Here is a 14844-nt window from a genome sequence, read left to right as displayed (position 1 = left end):
GGGTAGGAACCTCTCTTGCTCCTGGACAACATTTACAAAGGGTGGAGCCCTCACTATTTTTGTTCCTTTATTCCACGAACAACTCTTGTTTGGGGTTTGTCTGGAAGAGCCGAATTTCTTCTGTTTGGCTGGGTTAGTGACAGCTGCATAAAACTACATGGTATTTTTTTCAGTGCTGTTTTGAGCTTTCCACAAATCGCCTGAAGAATCATGAAATGAATCTGGATTAGCACCCTAAATTGTAAACAGTCTTCAGAAAAGGATGCCTACTGATATCCTTAAGATGCAGTCTTTGAGGTTAACCAAAAAACCCACCCCAAAGTTTTCTTGTTCCTTGAACTAGAGGGATGTAAAAAATATACATAAAAGTAGAAAAACCAGGGAAATCATTAAATTTCAAGAGATCTTTGGTAAGAGTGCCATTTTTCCCTTTTTTTAAAAGATTTTATTTATTTATTTGACAGGCAGAGATCACAAGTAGGCAGAGAGGCAGGCAGAGAGAGAGGAAGGGAGGCAGGCTCCTTGCCAAGCAGAGAGCCCAATGTGGGGCTCGATCCCAGGACCTGAGATCATTTCTTGAGCCGAAGGCAGAGGCTTTAACCCACTGAGCCACCCAGGCGCCCCCAAGAGTACCATTTTTCAATTACTACAGTGTCATTTTTATGGTACCTAGAGCTTGATCACTGCAGAACCCAGCAGGATATTAGCGACAGGACACACATGGATGGAATGTGAGTTCTGCCTAATAGATACAGTCCACACCCCAACTCGACCTGACACTTCCTAAGTGACATCTGAAAACTTGCTCGTTGCATGTTTTCAAAACGTCAGCTTGATAAACCTCTAAACTTTGCAGGGTTCCCATAGACAATTTCACAGACTACACGTAATGACAGATGGACACAAAGAACAATAGTGAGAAGCTACAGAGGCTGTCCACTGTGCACTTCTGGTGAATGCTCTCCAGACTGAGGAGCCAAACTAACAGGTTTGAGTTTATATTTTGCAACTCATAGGCTGTGAGGCCTCAGGCAAGCTGCTTCACGTCTCTGAGCTTCAGTTCTCTTGCAAGAGAAACAAAGATAATGCCCGACTTTGTGCAGTTATGGATCGGATCAGAGGAAGGAATGCATGAAATACTCGTGCTAGAGCTTGTGGGACCCCGCAGCCCCTCAGGAAGGGGTGGCTAGCAAAGCAACACCTGATCAACAGAAACAGAGATCAGTACGCCAAAATCAAAGAGCATTTTCACGTAATATAAACACTGCAAAGAGGAAAACTCGAGTGACTCGTCATCCATTTAAGCAACAACAAATTCACAAACGGCCAGAAAGTCACAGATGGCATAGAGCAGATGACATCGGTTGTTGCTAAGGCCACCGTGCTGAGTTCTGCTCCTTCTCTGCCTGAGCCTCTATTTCCTGTCCCCTTTCGCAGGATGGTACTGCCCTGGGAGCACCCTGGCACTGAGAAGCTCCGGCTGGAAACAGCCACACTTCAAACATTTTCCTTTATGAAAAGGAACAAGCCAGATACTATTCTTAGGAAGAAAAAAAAAAAGACAAGCTTTTTTCCTAGAAGTAAGCTCAGCAAGTTGCTTGCCACCCTGCCCCCCCCAGCCCCTGCATGGGCACAAGGGCTTTCATTATTCCCAGTGTCAGGACAGAGCAGCCTTCTGTGGCCGCACGGGTCCGTCCGTTCGGAGGGCCTGACGCTCAAGGAGGGCAGAGAACTCCCAAGGTGCTTGGTGCTCCCAGTGGACTCTCTGCTCTCTATTTATTTCTGTGACCGAATACAGCTGTGCCTTGAGTCACTAGGCCTTCAGCAGTGACTGGTAAAGTAGAAATGTCCATGGGTGTTTTAAATAGTTCCAAGACAATCCTGAAATCTACAAAGGCCAGCACAGCATCCGCCATCTTGGTTATAAAATAAAGGTTGGGTGTCGTGGGCCCTGCAGTGTAAGTTCGGATGTCTCAGCCGAAGAAAAGAAGTACCACAAGCCAAGGGGCCACTGAAGGGGCAAAAGCAGACTTCTTGCCACCAGGCCTTAGGCCCAGGACTAGCGCACGAGAGAAAGCACTTCAAGAAAGCTGCAAATGGATTTACGAACTGGTTAGCAGGACCTCCTAGTAGAAATGTAAGAAAAATGGCTGTAGCTCCTGACAGGAAGCAGCTGGACCAGGAAGACAGGATAAAGAATGGTGCCTCACAGGGGCACCGGGGCTACAGAGCAACTGAACAAGACAGGGGTATGCGTGAGCTCGCACCAGGACGGGATGTGAGCCGAGGGTACAAGAGCAGATGGAGGGTCTATCTGTGGGGCCAGAGAGAGATGTCGCCAGGTATCTCTTTCGTTTTTTAAAGATTTTACTTATTTGTCAGAGAGAGAGAGCACAAGCAGAAGGAGCAGTAGGCAGAGAGAGGAACAGGTTCCCTGTTGAGCAAGAAGCCCTTTGTGGGACTCGGTCCGAGGATCCTGGAATCATGACCCCAGCCAAAGCAGACGCTTAACCCACTGAGCCACCCATGTGTCCCTTGTCTCTCTGGATACAGGAGAGAGGCTGCTGGGTGAGCACACTGGCATGAAGACAGAGGCTGCTGGGCGGAGATGAGGAGGTGTGAGAAGGCCAATAGCCTGTCTAGCAGTCACCCTCGGTGAAGCCCTCCCTACCTCCCCTGGCCAGGCCCCCTCCTCAGAGCATGGTGTCCACACCTCACTCAGCACACAGATCATCATTCTGTAATGGGGGGTTTGGGGCTTCCTCCTGCACCCGCTAGGGTCTCTAGTTCTGGCCCTGGTGCTGAGCGAAAGGGGCCTGCAATGAGGCAAAGTGGTGGTGGATTCCAGAAGGCTGGCCTGCTGGCCCCCAAGGCCAGCCTAGAAGTCACTCTCTCTGCATCAAGAGAATAAGGGAGGGGGCATGGTTATTTGCCACCAGAAGATGAAGGGAAAGTACCCTTCCTCCCTTCCTGACCAGAGTGCCAGTGGATTTGGCCAGGCAGGCCTGTGGACTGGTTTTAGCTTACGCGACAAGGCACAGGGCTAGGTTGAGAGCAGGAGTGCTGTCTTTTCGTTCTAGTTTTGTTACTCGTGGATTAGGTGACCCTGGAGAGATTGCTTATTCTACTGTGTCCTTCTGAAATTAGGGAGTGGTTAGACCTCCGGCTTCCAAACATGGCTGATTATCAGAATCACCTGGGGAGCTTTACACGCACATACACACGCATATGCATACTCACAAATACACACGTAGACATGCACACACACACGAATCAGAAGCTCCAGGGCAGGGCCTGGGAATTTACATTGGTTTAAGCTCCTGGATGCTTCTTATGATCACTGACACTAGCCGAAATCTGTAGGCACTTCCAGCAGGAGAGGAATATGGGATTTTATGAAAGGGGCACACAGTTTTTAAAGAACCATTTTTTTCCCTACACTTTTTTTTAGAGGAGTCATGTGCTTTTCTCTCTTCAGGGATGTGACAAGTGTTTGAGGATGGCGAGCAGATGACCGCTCACCCTATTGGATGCGCACCCCTGGGGCTGCCAAAAGGTCCAGCTATGGGGTGGAGGAGCCCAAAGCCACAGCAGGCATGCTTGTGGGCACCCCACCCAGTGTGGGGACCCGCTGCGGCCCACGAAGTAGCATACTTAGGGTGTTGGGCTGACCCAGTCTTCTTCCTATGACAACTCTGGCTGAGAGTTGGGGACACTGGGGTCCATGCCTTAGGCAAAGGGTGACCAGTGGTGGCATCTCAGCACCCTACAGGTTCCACCAAGGCCACCTCTCTGGCTTAGCTGTCTACATCCCCCTTGTCTTAAGACAATAGCAGTACCCAGGTGGTGCACGCACTGACCCCTCCCTGTGTGCCCTGCAAGCGAGGTCCCACTGAATCCTTACAGGCATCCTATGACGTGCTCTTATGCGCTCCATTTTACAGAGCAGGAAACAGGTTTGGAAAGGTTGGATCATCCGCCTGAGATCACAGAGTAGGAGCCAGAATCTAAACAGGCCTCCTGATCTTGAGGCTCTCTTCTGAACCTTGTTCACGTTCCATCCCCTCCTGCGCCCCCACCTTCCCCTAGAGAGGAGACGCGGGAAGAGGTCTCCTTGGCTCACCTTGGCTAGCCTCGCTCGCTTGATGAGGTCGTTGAGTTTGCGCACGGCCGCCTTCTGGGGAAGGCTCTGGATGTCTCTGAAGAGGTCTTGGGCCTCGGCCTCAAAGAGGCGGCGGTTGTCAGTGTTCTGCAGGGGCTGTGCCCAGAAGGAGCCGATGTAGACACGGAGCACCTCGGGTGTGTTGATGACCTTGCCCAGGGACCACATGAGGGCCCCGTAGACGCGCATCAGCTGCTGTGTGTCCACTTGGTCAGCCTTGTTCAGCACCACGCGGATCTTGTCATCCTGGCCCCGGAAGGCCTTGATGGCCTCCGAGAACTCATCTGAGATGTCCAGTTTGTGAGCATCGAAGAGCAGGATGATCCTGTCCACGCGCTCTGCGAACCACTGCAGGACCTGGCAGAAGTCGTAGCCTGGGTGGAGAGAAGGGCATATCAGTGAGGCTGGGACTCAGGACCAGGGGACATGTGGGTGCGCCGGCGACTGCCAAGGACAGAGCGCCACCTCCAAGGAGGTGACGGAGGTCTGATGGCCTGAAAATCACCTCAAATGAGCCCCCTGGGGCTGGACACATTCAGGAGTCAATGCTGGGGATCCCAGGAGCCCTCCCCTGGGAAAAAACGGGGCCTGAAAAGGTGCTCGTAGTCATTTGGATGACTTTCTAGATCTGTGATTTCATTTAGTCCCCACAAGTCTCTTACTTCTCCTGGTATGGTCTTTGGGATCGATGACAAATTGTATCAATGAGTCTATAAAGCCACAGGCCCTGGATCAAAATTCTCCCTTCGGCCAAAGGTTTGCTTTTCTGAAAGTAGCGGAGGTGGAGAAGGAAGAAAACTCAGGGGTTGCTTGGGGTCCCGTGGTGTCACCACTAAGCACAACAAAAGAGGAACTGTCTTCTCTTATCCTAAGTTTTTAGGTGTTAAGAAGGCCAAATGTTGGCCTGCCCCAAAACGGTGACCAATATTTATCATTTGGACTATTTATATCGTAAGTAAGTTATAAATATTTTTAAAAGATCATGTCTCACAGCCATTGTATGAAGTGGTCTCTTGCCAATTTCTTTTTTTAAAATGGCCAGGCCGACAACAAATTGTTTAGTTCACTTTGGCCACATGCCAATAGGCTCCAAATCATACAGCTCTGTAAACACTTCTCACAGGCCCTGGTCAAGGCCTGTTTTGGGTCTCCCCCAGGGGAGGCAGAGGCCCTCAAAAAGCAAACAAGAGAAGACCAGTCCCACAAGGTTTATTTTTAATCCCAGTCTGATTAGCTGTGGGCTCAGGCTTGACATAGCCCAAGGAGGGCCAAGATGGTCCCTTTCCTGACTCCTGTCCCCCTTTTTATAGGTCTTGAGAATCTCCAAACACACGTAAAGGTCTAGAAAATAAAATGATAAATGCTGATGTACCCATCACATAACTTAAATAAACCTTGACCTTTCACTTTATTTGCCTCAGATGCTTTAAAGGATTTAAGTGTACTTTCTATAACAAAATCCTGCATACCCGTGAGGATGAATTAGATTTTCCCTCATCAACACAGGCAAATCTCCGAAGGAATGGTGAGTAAAAAACCAGTTCCAAAAGGATAGGTCCAGCATGATAACATTCCCATAAAGTGTTAAAAAACAAATCAACACTCAGGAGCCGAGAGATACGTATATGACAGCACAAATAAAAAAAATATTAATGCTAATTTTGGAATACTGATGAACTCCGAGGGTTCTAAGGTAGATGAGAAAGCATCTAAAGAATGATGTATTTTCAAAATAAAGGGGGTCAGTAGATGAAAGTTTGCATAAATTTGAAGAACAAGTGTAAGAGAACTAGTTGAAGAACAGAAGGATTTAGACACAATTTTAATAAAGAACATGAAACATTCCAAAAACGCAAACACTCCCTGCAAACCCCTCCCCGGGGGAAGCACCGCCCTGAGTGTGGTGTTTCTTGTCATTACAGGTTTGCGTGTTCCCTGGTTCAGACTTTTCAGACTTTTCACTTCTCTATTCTGTTCCACAATGGCACCCCCTGATTCCTTGGGGACAAAGAGGGCAAAGGCAGTTGTTAGAATGTGGGCCAGAGTTGATTTTCATCACGATCAGCAGTCAGGTGAAAACAGAAGAAAATCAAAGGCCCGTGGCATGGGGGTCGCACAGCAGTACGTAAAGATTCCGAGTGCAGATTTCACTTGGAGTTCTGTCCCTACCAGGACAGGGCAAACTGCCTGCCAAGGAGCTTCTGTCATTCCAGACTGATCTGGGTCAGCCCGATAGCCCCAGACCCTGGCTCAGAGATCCTGAGCAGATGATGGCTCTGCGCCCGGGGAGCCAGGAAGATGTTTTAGAACTGACCACCAGAAGGACCTGCCTGTGGACACTGGAGTGGACAGGAGTTGCATTTTCTGGGCACCCTTCCTGTTGGGCCAAGGGTCCCGTGTGGGCCATAGATGCTGAAGATGTAGTAGACAGTCCGTCACCCCACTCACTGGCAGGTTGGGGTACAGACAGGTGACCTAGAACCAGAGAATCATTTCCTTCTACCAGGCAAGGGTATTGGATCTTGAGGGAATGATACAAAGTCACAGGGAAAATGAGAATTTCTTTCTTTCCTTTTTTTTTTTTTTTAAAGATATTAATTATTTATTTGAGAGAGAGAGAGAACTATTAGGGGGAGCAGCAGAGGGAGAGGGAGAAGCAGACTCCTAGGCAAACAGGAAGCCAGATGTGAGGCTTGATCCTGGGACTTCAGGATCATGACCTGAGCCCAAGGCTGACACTTAACCACACAGGTGTCCCCAAAATGAGAATTTCCTAATGGCAGTAGTGCTGAACTGAGAGTCAGGTGGTGGTAGCTTCCTCACCTAGTTTTTGATTTTCTGCAAATTTCCTTTTCTGTTTATATCAGAATCAGCTTCTTTGGTTTGCTGCCAAGAATCACAGTTGGTGAATAATCTTCCCCACATCAGAAATACTCTTCCAGTCAGCGCCCAAAGACACTTGGTATCCCCATTGCTGTCCCTGCCTGCACACATGCAATTTCAGCCACAGACACACAAATCTCTTCTTCCAAGGACCACCTGGGTTAAGTGGTTGGCCTTGACAGTACCCATATTTGAACTCTCACTTAAATTTGGGTTTCTCTTTTCTTTTCCTTTTTTTTTTTTTTTTTAAAGATTTTCTTTACTTATTTGACAGAGAGAGACACAGTGAGAGAGGGAACACAAGCAGGGGGAGTGGAAGAGGGAGAAGCAGGCTTCCTGCTGAGCAGGGAGCCCAAAGTGGGGTTCATCCTAGGACCCTGGGATCATGACCTGAGCCGAAGGCAGCCACTTAACAACTGAGCCACCCAGGTGCCCCAAACTTGGGTTTCTAGTAGTTATTTTTAACGTCTTTTTAAAAGATGTCATTCCAATGCTTCATTGAAGTAAAAGGTGGGAACAGAGCTGCTAGATAGAAGTTTACCGTGAGCGAGGCCACTACTTATCTCTGGAGGAAGAACCACATGGCCATATTTTCTTGTTTTAAAGTAACCAGGAGAACTAAAGATTTAAGAAGTACAGGTAGATAGAACTGTGTTCTGTTTGTCACTGAACAGGTATTATTTGTTACACATTAGGGAGTATAATCAAAGGTAAAGAAATCACCAAGTGTCTCAGGAGAAAGCAAATAATTACCACAGCTGGGAGAGGTTGGTCTGCTCATTTATTTCATACATAGTTGTTGTTACTAAAAATATTTTTAAAAATAATTTTTAGAAAAGATTTGTTTATTTTAGAGGGGGGAGGAGGGGCAGAGGGAGAGGGAGAGAATCTGGAGCGGACTCCTCACCGAGCACTGAGCCAGATGAGGGGCTCGATCTCACAACCCTGAGTTCAAGACCCGAGCCAAAATCAAGAGTCAGATGCTTAACTGACGAGCCACCAAGCAGCCCTCACTTTTACCATTTTTAAAGTATACAGTTTATTGGCTTTAAGCACATTCTCATTGTGGTGCAATCATGACCATCTGCCTACAGAATTCTTCATCTTCCCAAACTGAAACTAAGTACCCATTAAACATTAACTTCCCATGCGTCCCTTGCCCAGCCCTGGCAAACACCATTCTATTTTGTCTTTGTGAATTTGACTACTCTTGGTGCCTCATGTAACTGGAATCATACAGTACCATTTTGTGACTGGATTCGTTCATTTAGCACAATGTCCTCAAAATCCACCCCTGTTTTAGACTTCTTCAGAATTTCCTTCCTTTTGAAGGCCGAATAGGTCTGCTTGACTCTTAAATCTTCATGAGAGAAGACAGGTACCAAGGACTTATCTACCAAAAAAGTTCCAGCTGATGTTAAAGAAACAACTTAATTTAATGACGTTATTTAGTCTGTCTGCTGAAAGCAAATGGTGACACAGAAGGACCTGCAGATCACTGATTATCAAAGGAAGGTCTTAGACTCAAGTAAGCTGCTTGCTGAAGGTGAGATTTACAGATCCCTCCCTAGAAGCATGGAATCAGAATCCCCGAGGCTGGGCTTGGTGGCCCGCAGTTTTTGAACCTCCCAGATAACTGGCGATTCCTGGTGATGTGAGCACCGCTACTCTGAGTGCCAAAGCAGATGTTTAACCAACTGGGCCACCCAAGCCCCCAAATTTATTATTAATCAATCAACCAATTAATGAATTAATCTTCATGAGTCTGGGGTAGATACTATTTCTGTTTTCATCAACATGACTTTTTGCAAATCTATTATTTCTCTACTGTAAAAAGTTAACACAAATTACATACAACCAGAAATCAGGCGCTAACGAGGTAAGGTGAAGGATGTGTTGATTAGCTGCTAGAATCATTTCACTGTATATGTACATTAGATCATGTTGTATACCTTCAGTATACACAATTTTTACCTGTCAATTATGCCTCAGTAAAGCTGGGGGGAAAAAAAGGAGAAGAGTATATACAGGCTTTGGACTCAGGCTGCCTGAGGTCTAATCCTGGCTCCATCAATTACCAGTTTCATGAACTAGGACAAGTTCCTTAACCTCTCTCTCTGTGCCTCATTTCCTCATCTGTAAAATGAAGCTAATCATAGCATCCACATACCTCATGGGGCTGTGGAGTTAACAGATGAGAAACATTTGAATCATTCTGACATCTAGAAAGCTCTCCAAAATGTTATCTACTGGTTATTTAAGAAACCTTAGCAACGGGGGCATGGTGGGAGTGCGGTAAATGTTGAAGGATGCCTTCCTGGGGCCAAGTAAAATCTGCAGCCTCAGAGAAAACACAATTAATTAGGGTAAAGGTGACGGCCCTATGACGCTCGAGCCAAGTGGAAGAATCGGCACTCAGAAAGTAGCTAATAGAAGATATGACTTAGCAGAGAATCACCCATACCTTATAAATAAAGTTGGTGGGCCCTCAAAGTCCAGAGGCCTTTCTTTTTTTGCTTGTGAAACAGGTGGAGCTCTACCAGTTGGTCCTAAAGGCCCTGGGTTGCTCCTAAAATAAAGCTGTGATTCTAACCTCAGATACTTCCTGGCTTATAAAAGCCCATGCATAGCCATACAGGCCGGGATAAATAGGGCACGCACACGTTGTTACCCAGTAGGAGGGGAGTAACGAATTTTCTCGAAGACTCGGTTACAGAGGGCGGTCAGGTCCCCATTACCAACTAGAGTTCAGCCACAGAGCCACACAAGTGGGTCTGTGACAGAGCCGCCACTTAAACAAAGTGGAAACCAGTGGCCCTGACACTGACCATGGCCCTCGGCTGCTATTCCGTTGGGCCTACGGCCTACACAGTGATGTTATGTTTGGATTTGGCCTATTTTTGGTCCAGACATGTACTGTAGTTCTAACAGCCCATTCCACCTGCTGCCCACTTCTGAGTGGAAATACCACAGCTCTGACGCAGACCAAATTCTGCCTCCGAAAGGCCACCGCCTGCTCCTGGGCTCCCACTGGGGTCTTAGAGCTCCCCAGAGAACTGCACCATCTGAGGCCACAGCTGTTTCCCTTCTGGGCTGTAACACCCAAGGGGAGGGGCCCTTTTTACACTGCTCCCTACAGCACCAAGACAGGGCTTACCGAGAGCAGGCCTCAGTACATGCTTCCTGAGGGACTGAAGGTTCTCTGTGCAAAACTGTGTTCAAAATTCCCAGAAGTAGCTTTCAATAAGCTTTCGGAACACCTCTCTCTCTGGAATTCAGAAGTACGCTAAACATTTAGAAATGTAACAATACATTTCACATACAAAAGTCAAAAATGGATTAATAATTCTCAAATGCCTAGGATGTGCTCGGGATGGTTGCTGAGGGATATAAAACAAAGGCTGCTCGCTTTATCCATACTAACCCCAGAGTGGCAGCCATCCAAATGTCCCTGGACAGGTGAATGGATAAACTGTCCAGTGGAACAGCACTCAGTAATACAAAGAAGGAGCTACGTGCAGCCACACGGGGGGGGGGGGGGGTGTCTCGGGAACACCAGGCTGAGTGAGAGAAGCCAGACACTGAAGAGTATGCACCACGGGATTCCATGCATGTGAAATTCTAGAACAGGCAAAACCAAGCTATAGTGACTGGGAGCGGGCCCATGGATGGGACTACAAAGTGACATGGACAAAGAGGGACTTCTGAGGGCAATGGAAAGGTTCTACTTCTTGATGATGGTACACACATTGGTCAAAACTGATCAAACTGGGGGCACCTGGGTGGCTCAGGGGGTTAAGCCTCTGCCTTCGGCTCAGGTCATGATCTCAGGGTCCTGATATCGAACCCCGCATTGGGCTCCCTGCTCGGCGGGGAGCCTGCTTCCCCCTCTCTCTCTGCCTGCCTCTCTGCCTACTTGTGCTCTCTCTCTTTGTGTCAAATGAATAAATAAAAATCTTAAAAAAAACCCTCATCACACTGGACATTATTATGTTCTACTGCAATAAGACTGCCTTAAAAAATTAAAAAAAAAAAAAAAAAAGAAAGAAGGAAAGGAAGGGAGAATGTACTCAAAGCTGCTAAACTTGTTTGAAGATAAACATTTCCACAAACTGCTGGATGGACCAGGAAGTTGAAATCTGTTTGCCAAGCCGACTTTGCAGCACATTTGGCTGGGTAGAGAATTGAATGTAGTGAAAGCAGGAGCCTCAGGCTTTAGTCGAAATCAGTCTTCACCAAAAAGGTTAATGTACAATTTGGCCCATCCACTGGAACTTTGAGAGTTGTGTCATTTAACAGGTGTTTTACCTTCTGGCTGAGAGAGTCTCCCATGGTGATGGTCAGGGATGACAACACTCTGAGTTTATGAGAATCCAACACAACATAGCCCAAGGTACATACACACCTGGATGCGTGTGTGTGTTTGTACACAGGCACATGGGGCAACGCATGTATGCTTGCATTATTTAGTGAGTGTGTATGGAAGGTACAGGAATCCACATCCTAACACACTTGCCCCCATGGTGCTCAATGTATTTTTAAAATTTATTCATTTAATTATAGACATCTTAGTTCTATTAGACCTAATGGAACTTCTATTGGTCTAGAACAAAACAGAGATGTCATCAGCCCAATTGGTTAAAAATGGGGTTCCTATCATTGCAAAAGGATCCACAAGTAATATAGCTTTGGGAGCTGAGAAAGAGGATTTGTCCTGTGGAAGATCCCAGCTTGGCATCCTGGCTCCACGTTCTGGGAACAAAGGGAGGGGGCAGGAAGGAAGGGGCCCTTTCCAGCCAATCAGGGCCTTCCACCCATGGAAGCTGTGGTCTCCATCCAAAGGCACCCACCAGGAAATGACATCTGAGATTTTTTTCCCCCCCTGGTTCAGGTAAATATAGGGTGGGGGCCTTGAGAAAACTAATTTGGCAGTCTGCTTTCAATAGAGCAGAAAACAAAATTCTTCAATTTCTTCCCAGAGCCAAGTTGCTAATTACATGAGTTTTAAACAAGTTGTGTGTCAGTAAAAGGATGCAAGACAATGGAGGACAGCCAGAACGGAGGCCAGGTTCTCCCCGCCCGTGCCCCTGGTTCCATTCTTGGGGTGGGTGAAGCCACTTGCCCAGCTGGACACGACCCAAGATTCTGCTCAGACTTATCCTCACTGGTGGGGCACAGGCCTGCCCTTTCTAGAGCCAGGAACTCCTGTTCCATGCCAGGCCACTCATACCCCCACCACAGCTCTCACTGTGCTGGTTTGTCTGGGTAACCCCAGCCTCTCTCCCGGAGGTCCCTCCAGCACCTAGTTGACTGCCCAATGCAGACCGTCCAGCCAGACCCTACGAGTGTGCTGGGAGCACCTTTGAACTGTACTTCTTGTTCCCAGGTTCCTTCCTTTCTAATCCAGCACTCAAATGTCCCCACCCCTTCTCACAATTGGGAGCGAATCCCCAAAAAGTTGAGATCCTTGGTTAGTTTTAGAAGAGATATTTGCAAATTCTCCAAGACTAGCTCTCACCTTCCCTCTCCAGCCTGGTCTCAGGGTCTCTTACTAAGCCCCACTCTCCCCACCCCATAAACCACACCAGGCTCTTTGCCCCTCTTCAGAGACATCTTACAGTCTCCTGCCTCTGGACCTCTGCCCAGACTTCCTTCAGCCTGGCATGCTCTGCTCTTCATCTCCAGCTACCCAGCCCTCTGGGTTGCTTCCCTGCAAGAGGCCTTCCCCCACCTGAGTGGAATAGACCCTCCCTCCCCATTTCCTCCTGAGAGGTCCTGTGCTCGGCCACAGCTCACTCATTAAACTATAAGCAGCCCGAGAGCAGGGGCCAAGTCTTCGTCATACTTGGAACCCAAAAGCCCACCACAGAACACTTTGTACTGTCCAAATCACATTCCCTGTGATGTATTCTTATCACGTCAACGATTTTTCTTACACTTACACTTTCCAGTGATGTATTTATTTGGTGAGAATAAGGCAGAAACTCTACGAGGGCAGAGACTCGACCTCTCACTGTATATCTAGTACTCAGTACCCACTATTGAACAGAGTAGGTGTTTAATAAAATTGCGTTATTCCTCAAAAAAATTAAAAATAGAACTACCATATGATCCAGGAATCCCACTTCTGGGATTAATTCAGGAGAATTAAATTGAAAAAACTTCAAATCAGCATTTCAAAAATTATTAGCACTCCCATGTTGACTACAGTGCTATTCACAATAGCCGAGATGGGGAAACAACCTTAATGCCTTTGGCAGGCACACGGCTAAGAAAAATGTGGTTTAGACATAAAACAGAATATGAAGCAGCCTTACAAAAGGAAAGTCTGCAACATGGATGGACCTGGAGGACATTACACTGAGTGAGATAAATTCACTCTGGGAAAGACAGACACTATGTGATTCTGTTTATATGAGGGATCTAAAATACTCAAACTCATGTAACCATAGCATGCAACAGCAGTTGCCAGGGGCTCGGTGGGGTGGAGGGGGATGGGAAATTACTGAGCAGCAGGCACAAAGTTTCAGTTCAGCAAGAGGAGAAACTTCCAGAGACCTGCTGGATGACACTATGCCTATAGTTAACAATATTGTACTGTACAGTTAAAAATTTAAGAGGGTGGACGGTCTTTTAAGTGTTCTTAATGTAATACATATGTATGCATATAAAATAAAAAACAATTAAATAAATTTGATTAATGAAGTGAATTGAAGGGAATGAGAAGTGTAACTGATTTTTAGCAAGTTAGAGGCCAAGGCTTAAATAGTGCTGTGAGTTTCTAAAAAAACAAGAGCTGTTACTAATTTAAGGAAGTACAAATAACCTCAAAATAGACATCAAGTTTCTGGGAGTACTCAGGTATTAAATATATATTTTCAAAAATAGTCACTTCAGTTAACAATAGCAGCTACTTCAGTTAAACACGTGTGACCAGTCCTTGTATTGTTTACAGTCTGGGTTAACTTTGCAACTGGAAAAGGCTGTTTCTGAAAATGTAATTGGGTTTGGGTGGAGAATGAGAGCTCAAAATAAATGATGGCAGCAAATATTTACTGAATTCTCACAACATTCCTGCACTTTCTACCCACAAAATCTCCTGTAATCCTCACAGTAACCCCTGAAACAGGTGCTATGATTATCCCTATTTTCCAGGTGAGGATCCAGAGACTCAGAGAGGTTAAATAACTTACCCAAGGTCACGCAGCTATTTCCGAGGAGGGCCAGGATTCATACCCAGGGACTTGCATCCCAGGGCCTGTGTTTTTTATCCACTGCACGGCACCACAGGTGTGCCAGGATGGTGGCATTCGAGGTGGTTTTTATTTCCTTCTTTCTGATCTTTCTAAAGTAAAGTAGTTTTATGTGTCCTACAATAAATATATACTCTTTTTGTAATAAGAAAATAAGCATACTGTAAAAATTATTGGTCCCTATGTGACTACGCTAACAGTATTACTGAGGAAGGCTTTCCTTTTCTTCTACAAAGGTGTTCAGCCAGAGCCTGGATTTCTAGTATTTTCCAGCTTATCACCATCTCAAGAAACCCTGAGGGTGCAGTAGTGTCTTCACAACTACACATTACCTCTGGGGGAAGAGTCGGCCCTGGATCAGCCGCACTTGCCAGAGCAGTGGGAAGAAGCTGGTCGGGAGAGGAGCCACAGACACTCTGCTCCCTCTGCCCAGTCTACTTCTTCTCACCCCAAGCTGATCAGAGGCACAGGTGGGGTGCGGTGGGGGGATGGGGGTAAGCGGAGGCGTGGGCAGCAGTGGGAGGGGCAGTTCTAGGTTTCTGCTGG

General features: G+C 46.8%; 1 protein-coding gene across 1 annotated transcript in view; it reads right to left on the bottom strand.

Annotated features, from left to right (window-relative positions):
• The window catches only part of EHD4 (EH domain containing 4), a 79296-nt gene that overhangs the window by 16243 nt on the left and 48209 nt on the right, over positions 1 to 14844 (bottom strand). The window contains exon 4 of the mRNA XM_082735484.1: positions 4124 to 4536. Coding sequence (XP_082591610.1) covers positions 4124 to 4536 — 413 coding nt within the window. The remainder of the gene's footprint in view (positions 1 to 4123; positions 4537 to 14844) is intronic.

This window comes from Mustela nivalis (assembly GCF_964662115.1).
Source record: "Mustela nivalis genome assembly, chromosome: 6".
NCBI lineage: Eukaryota > Metazoa > Chordata > Mammalia > Carnivora > Mustelidae > Mustela > Mustela nivalis.
The sequence above is the reverse complement of the archived record's forward strand: the minus strand, read 5'-3'. Positions and strand labels throughout refer to the sequence as shown.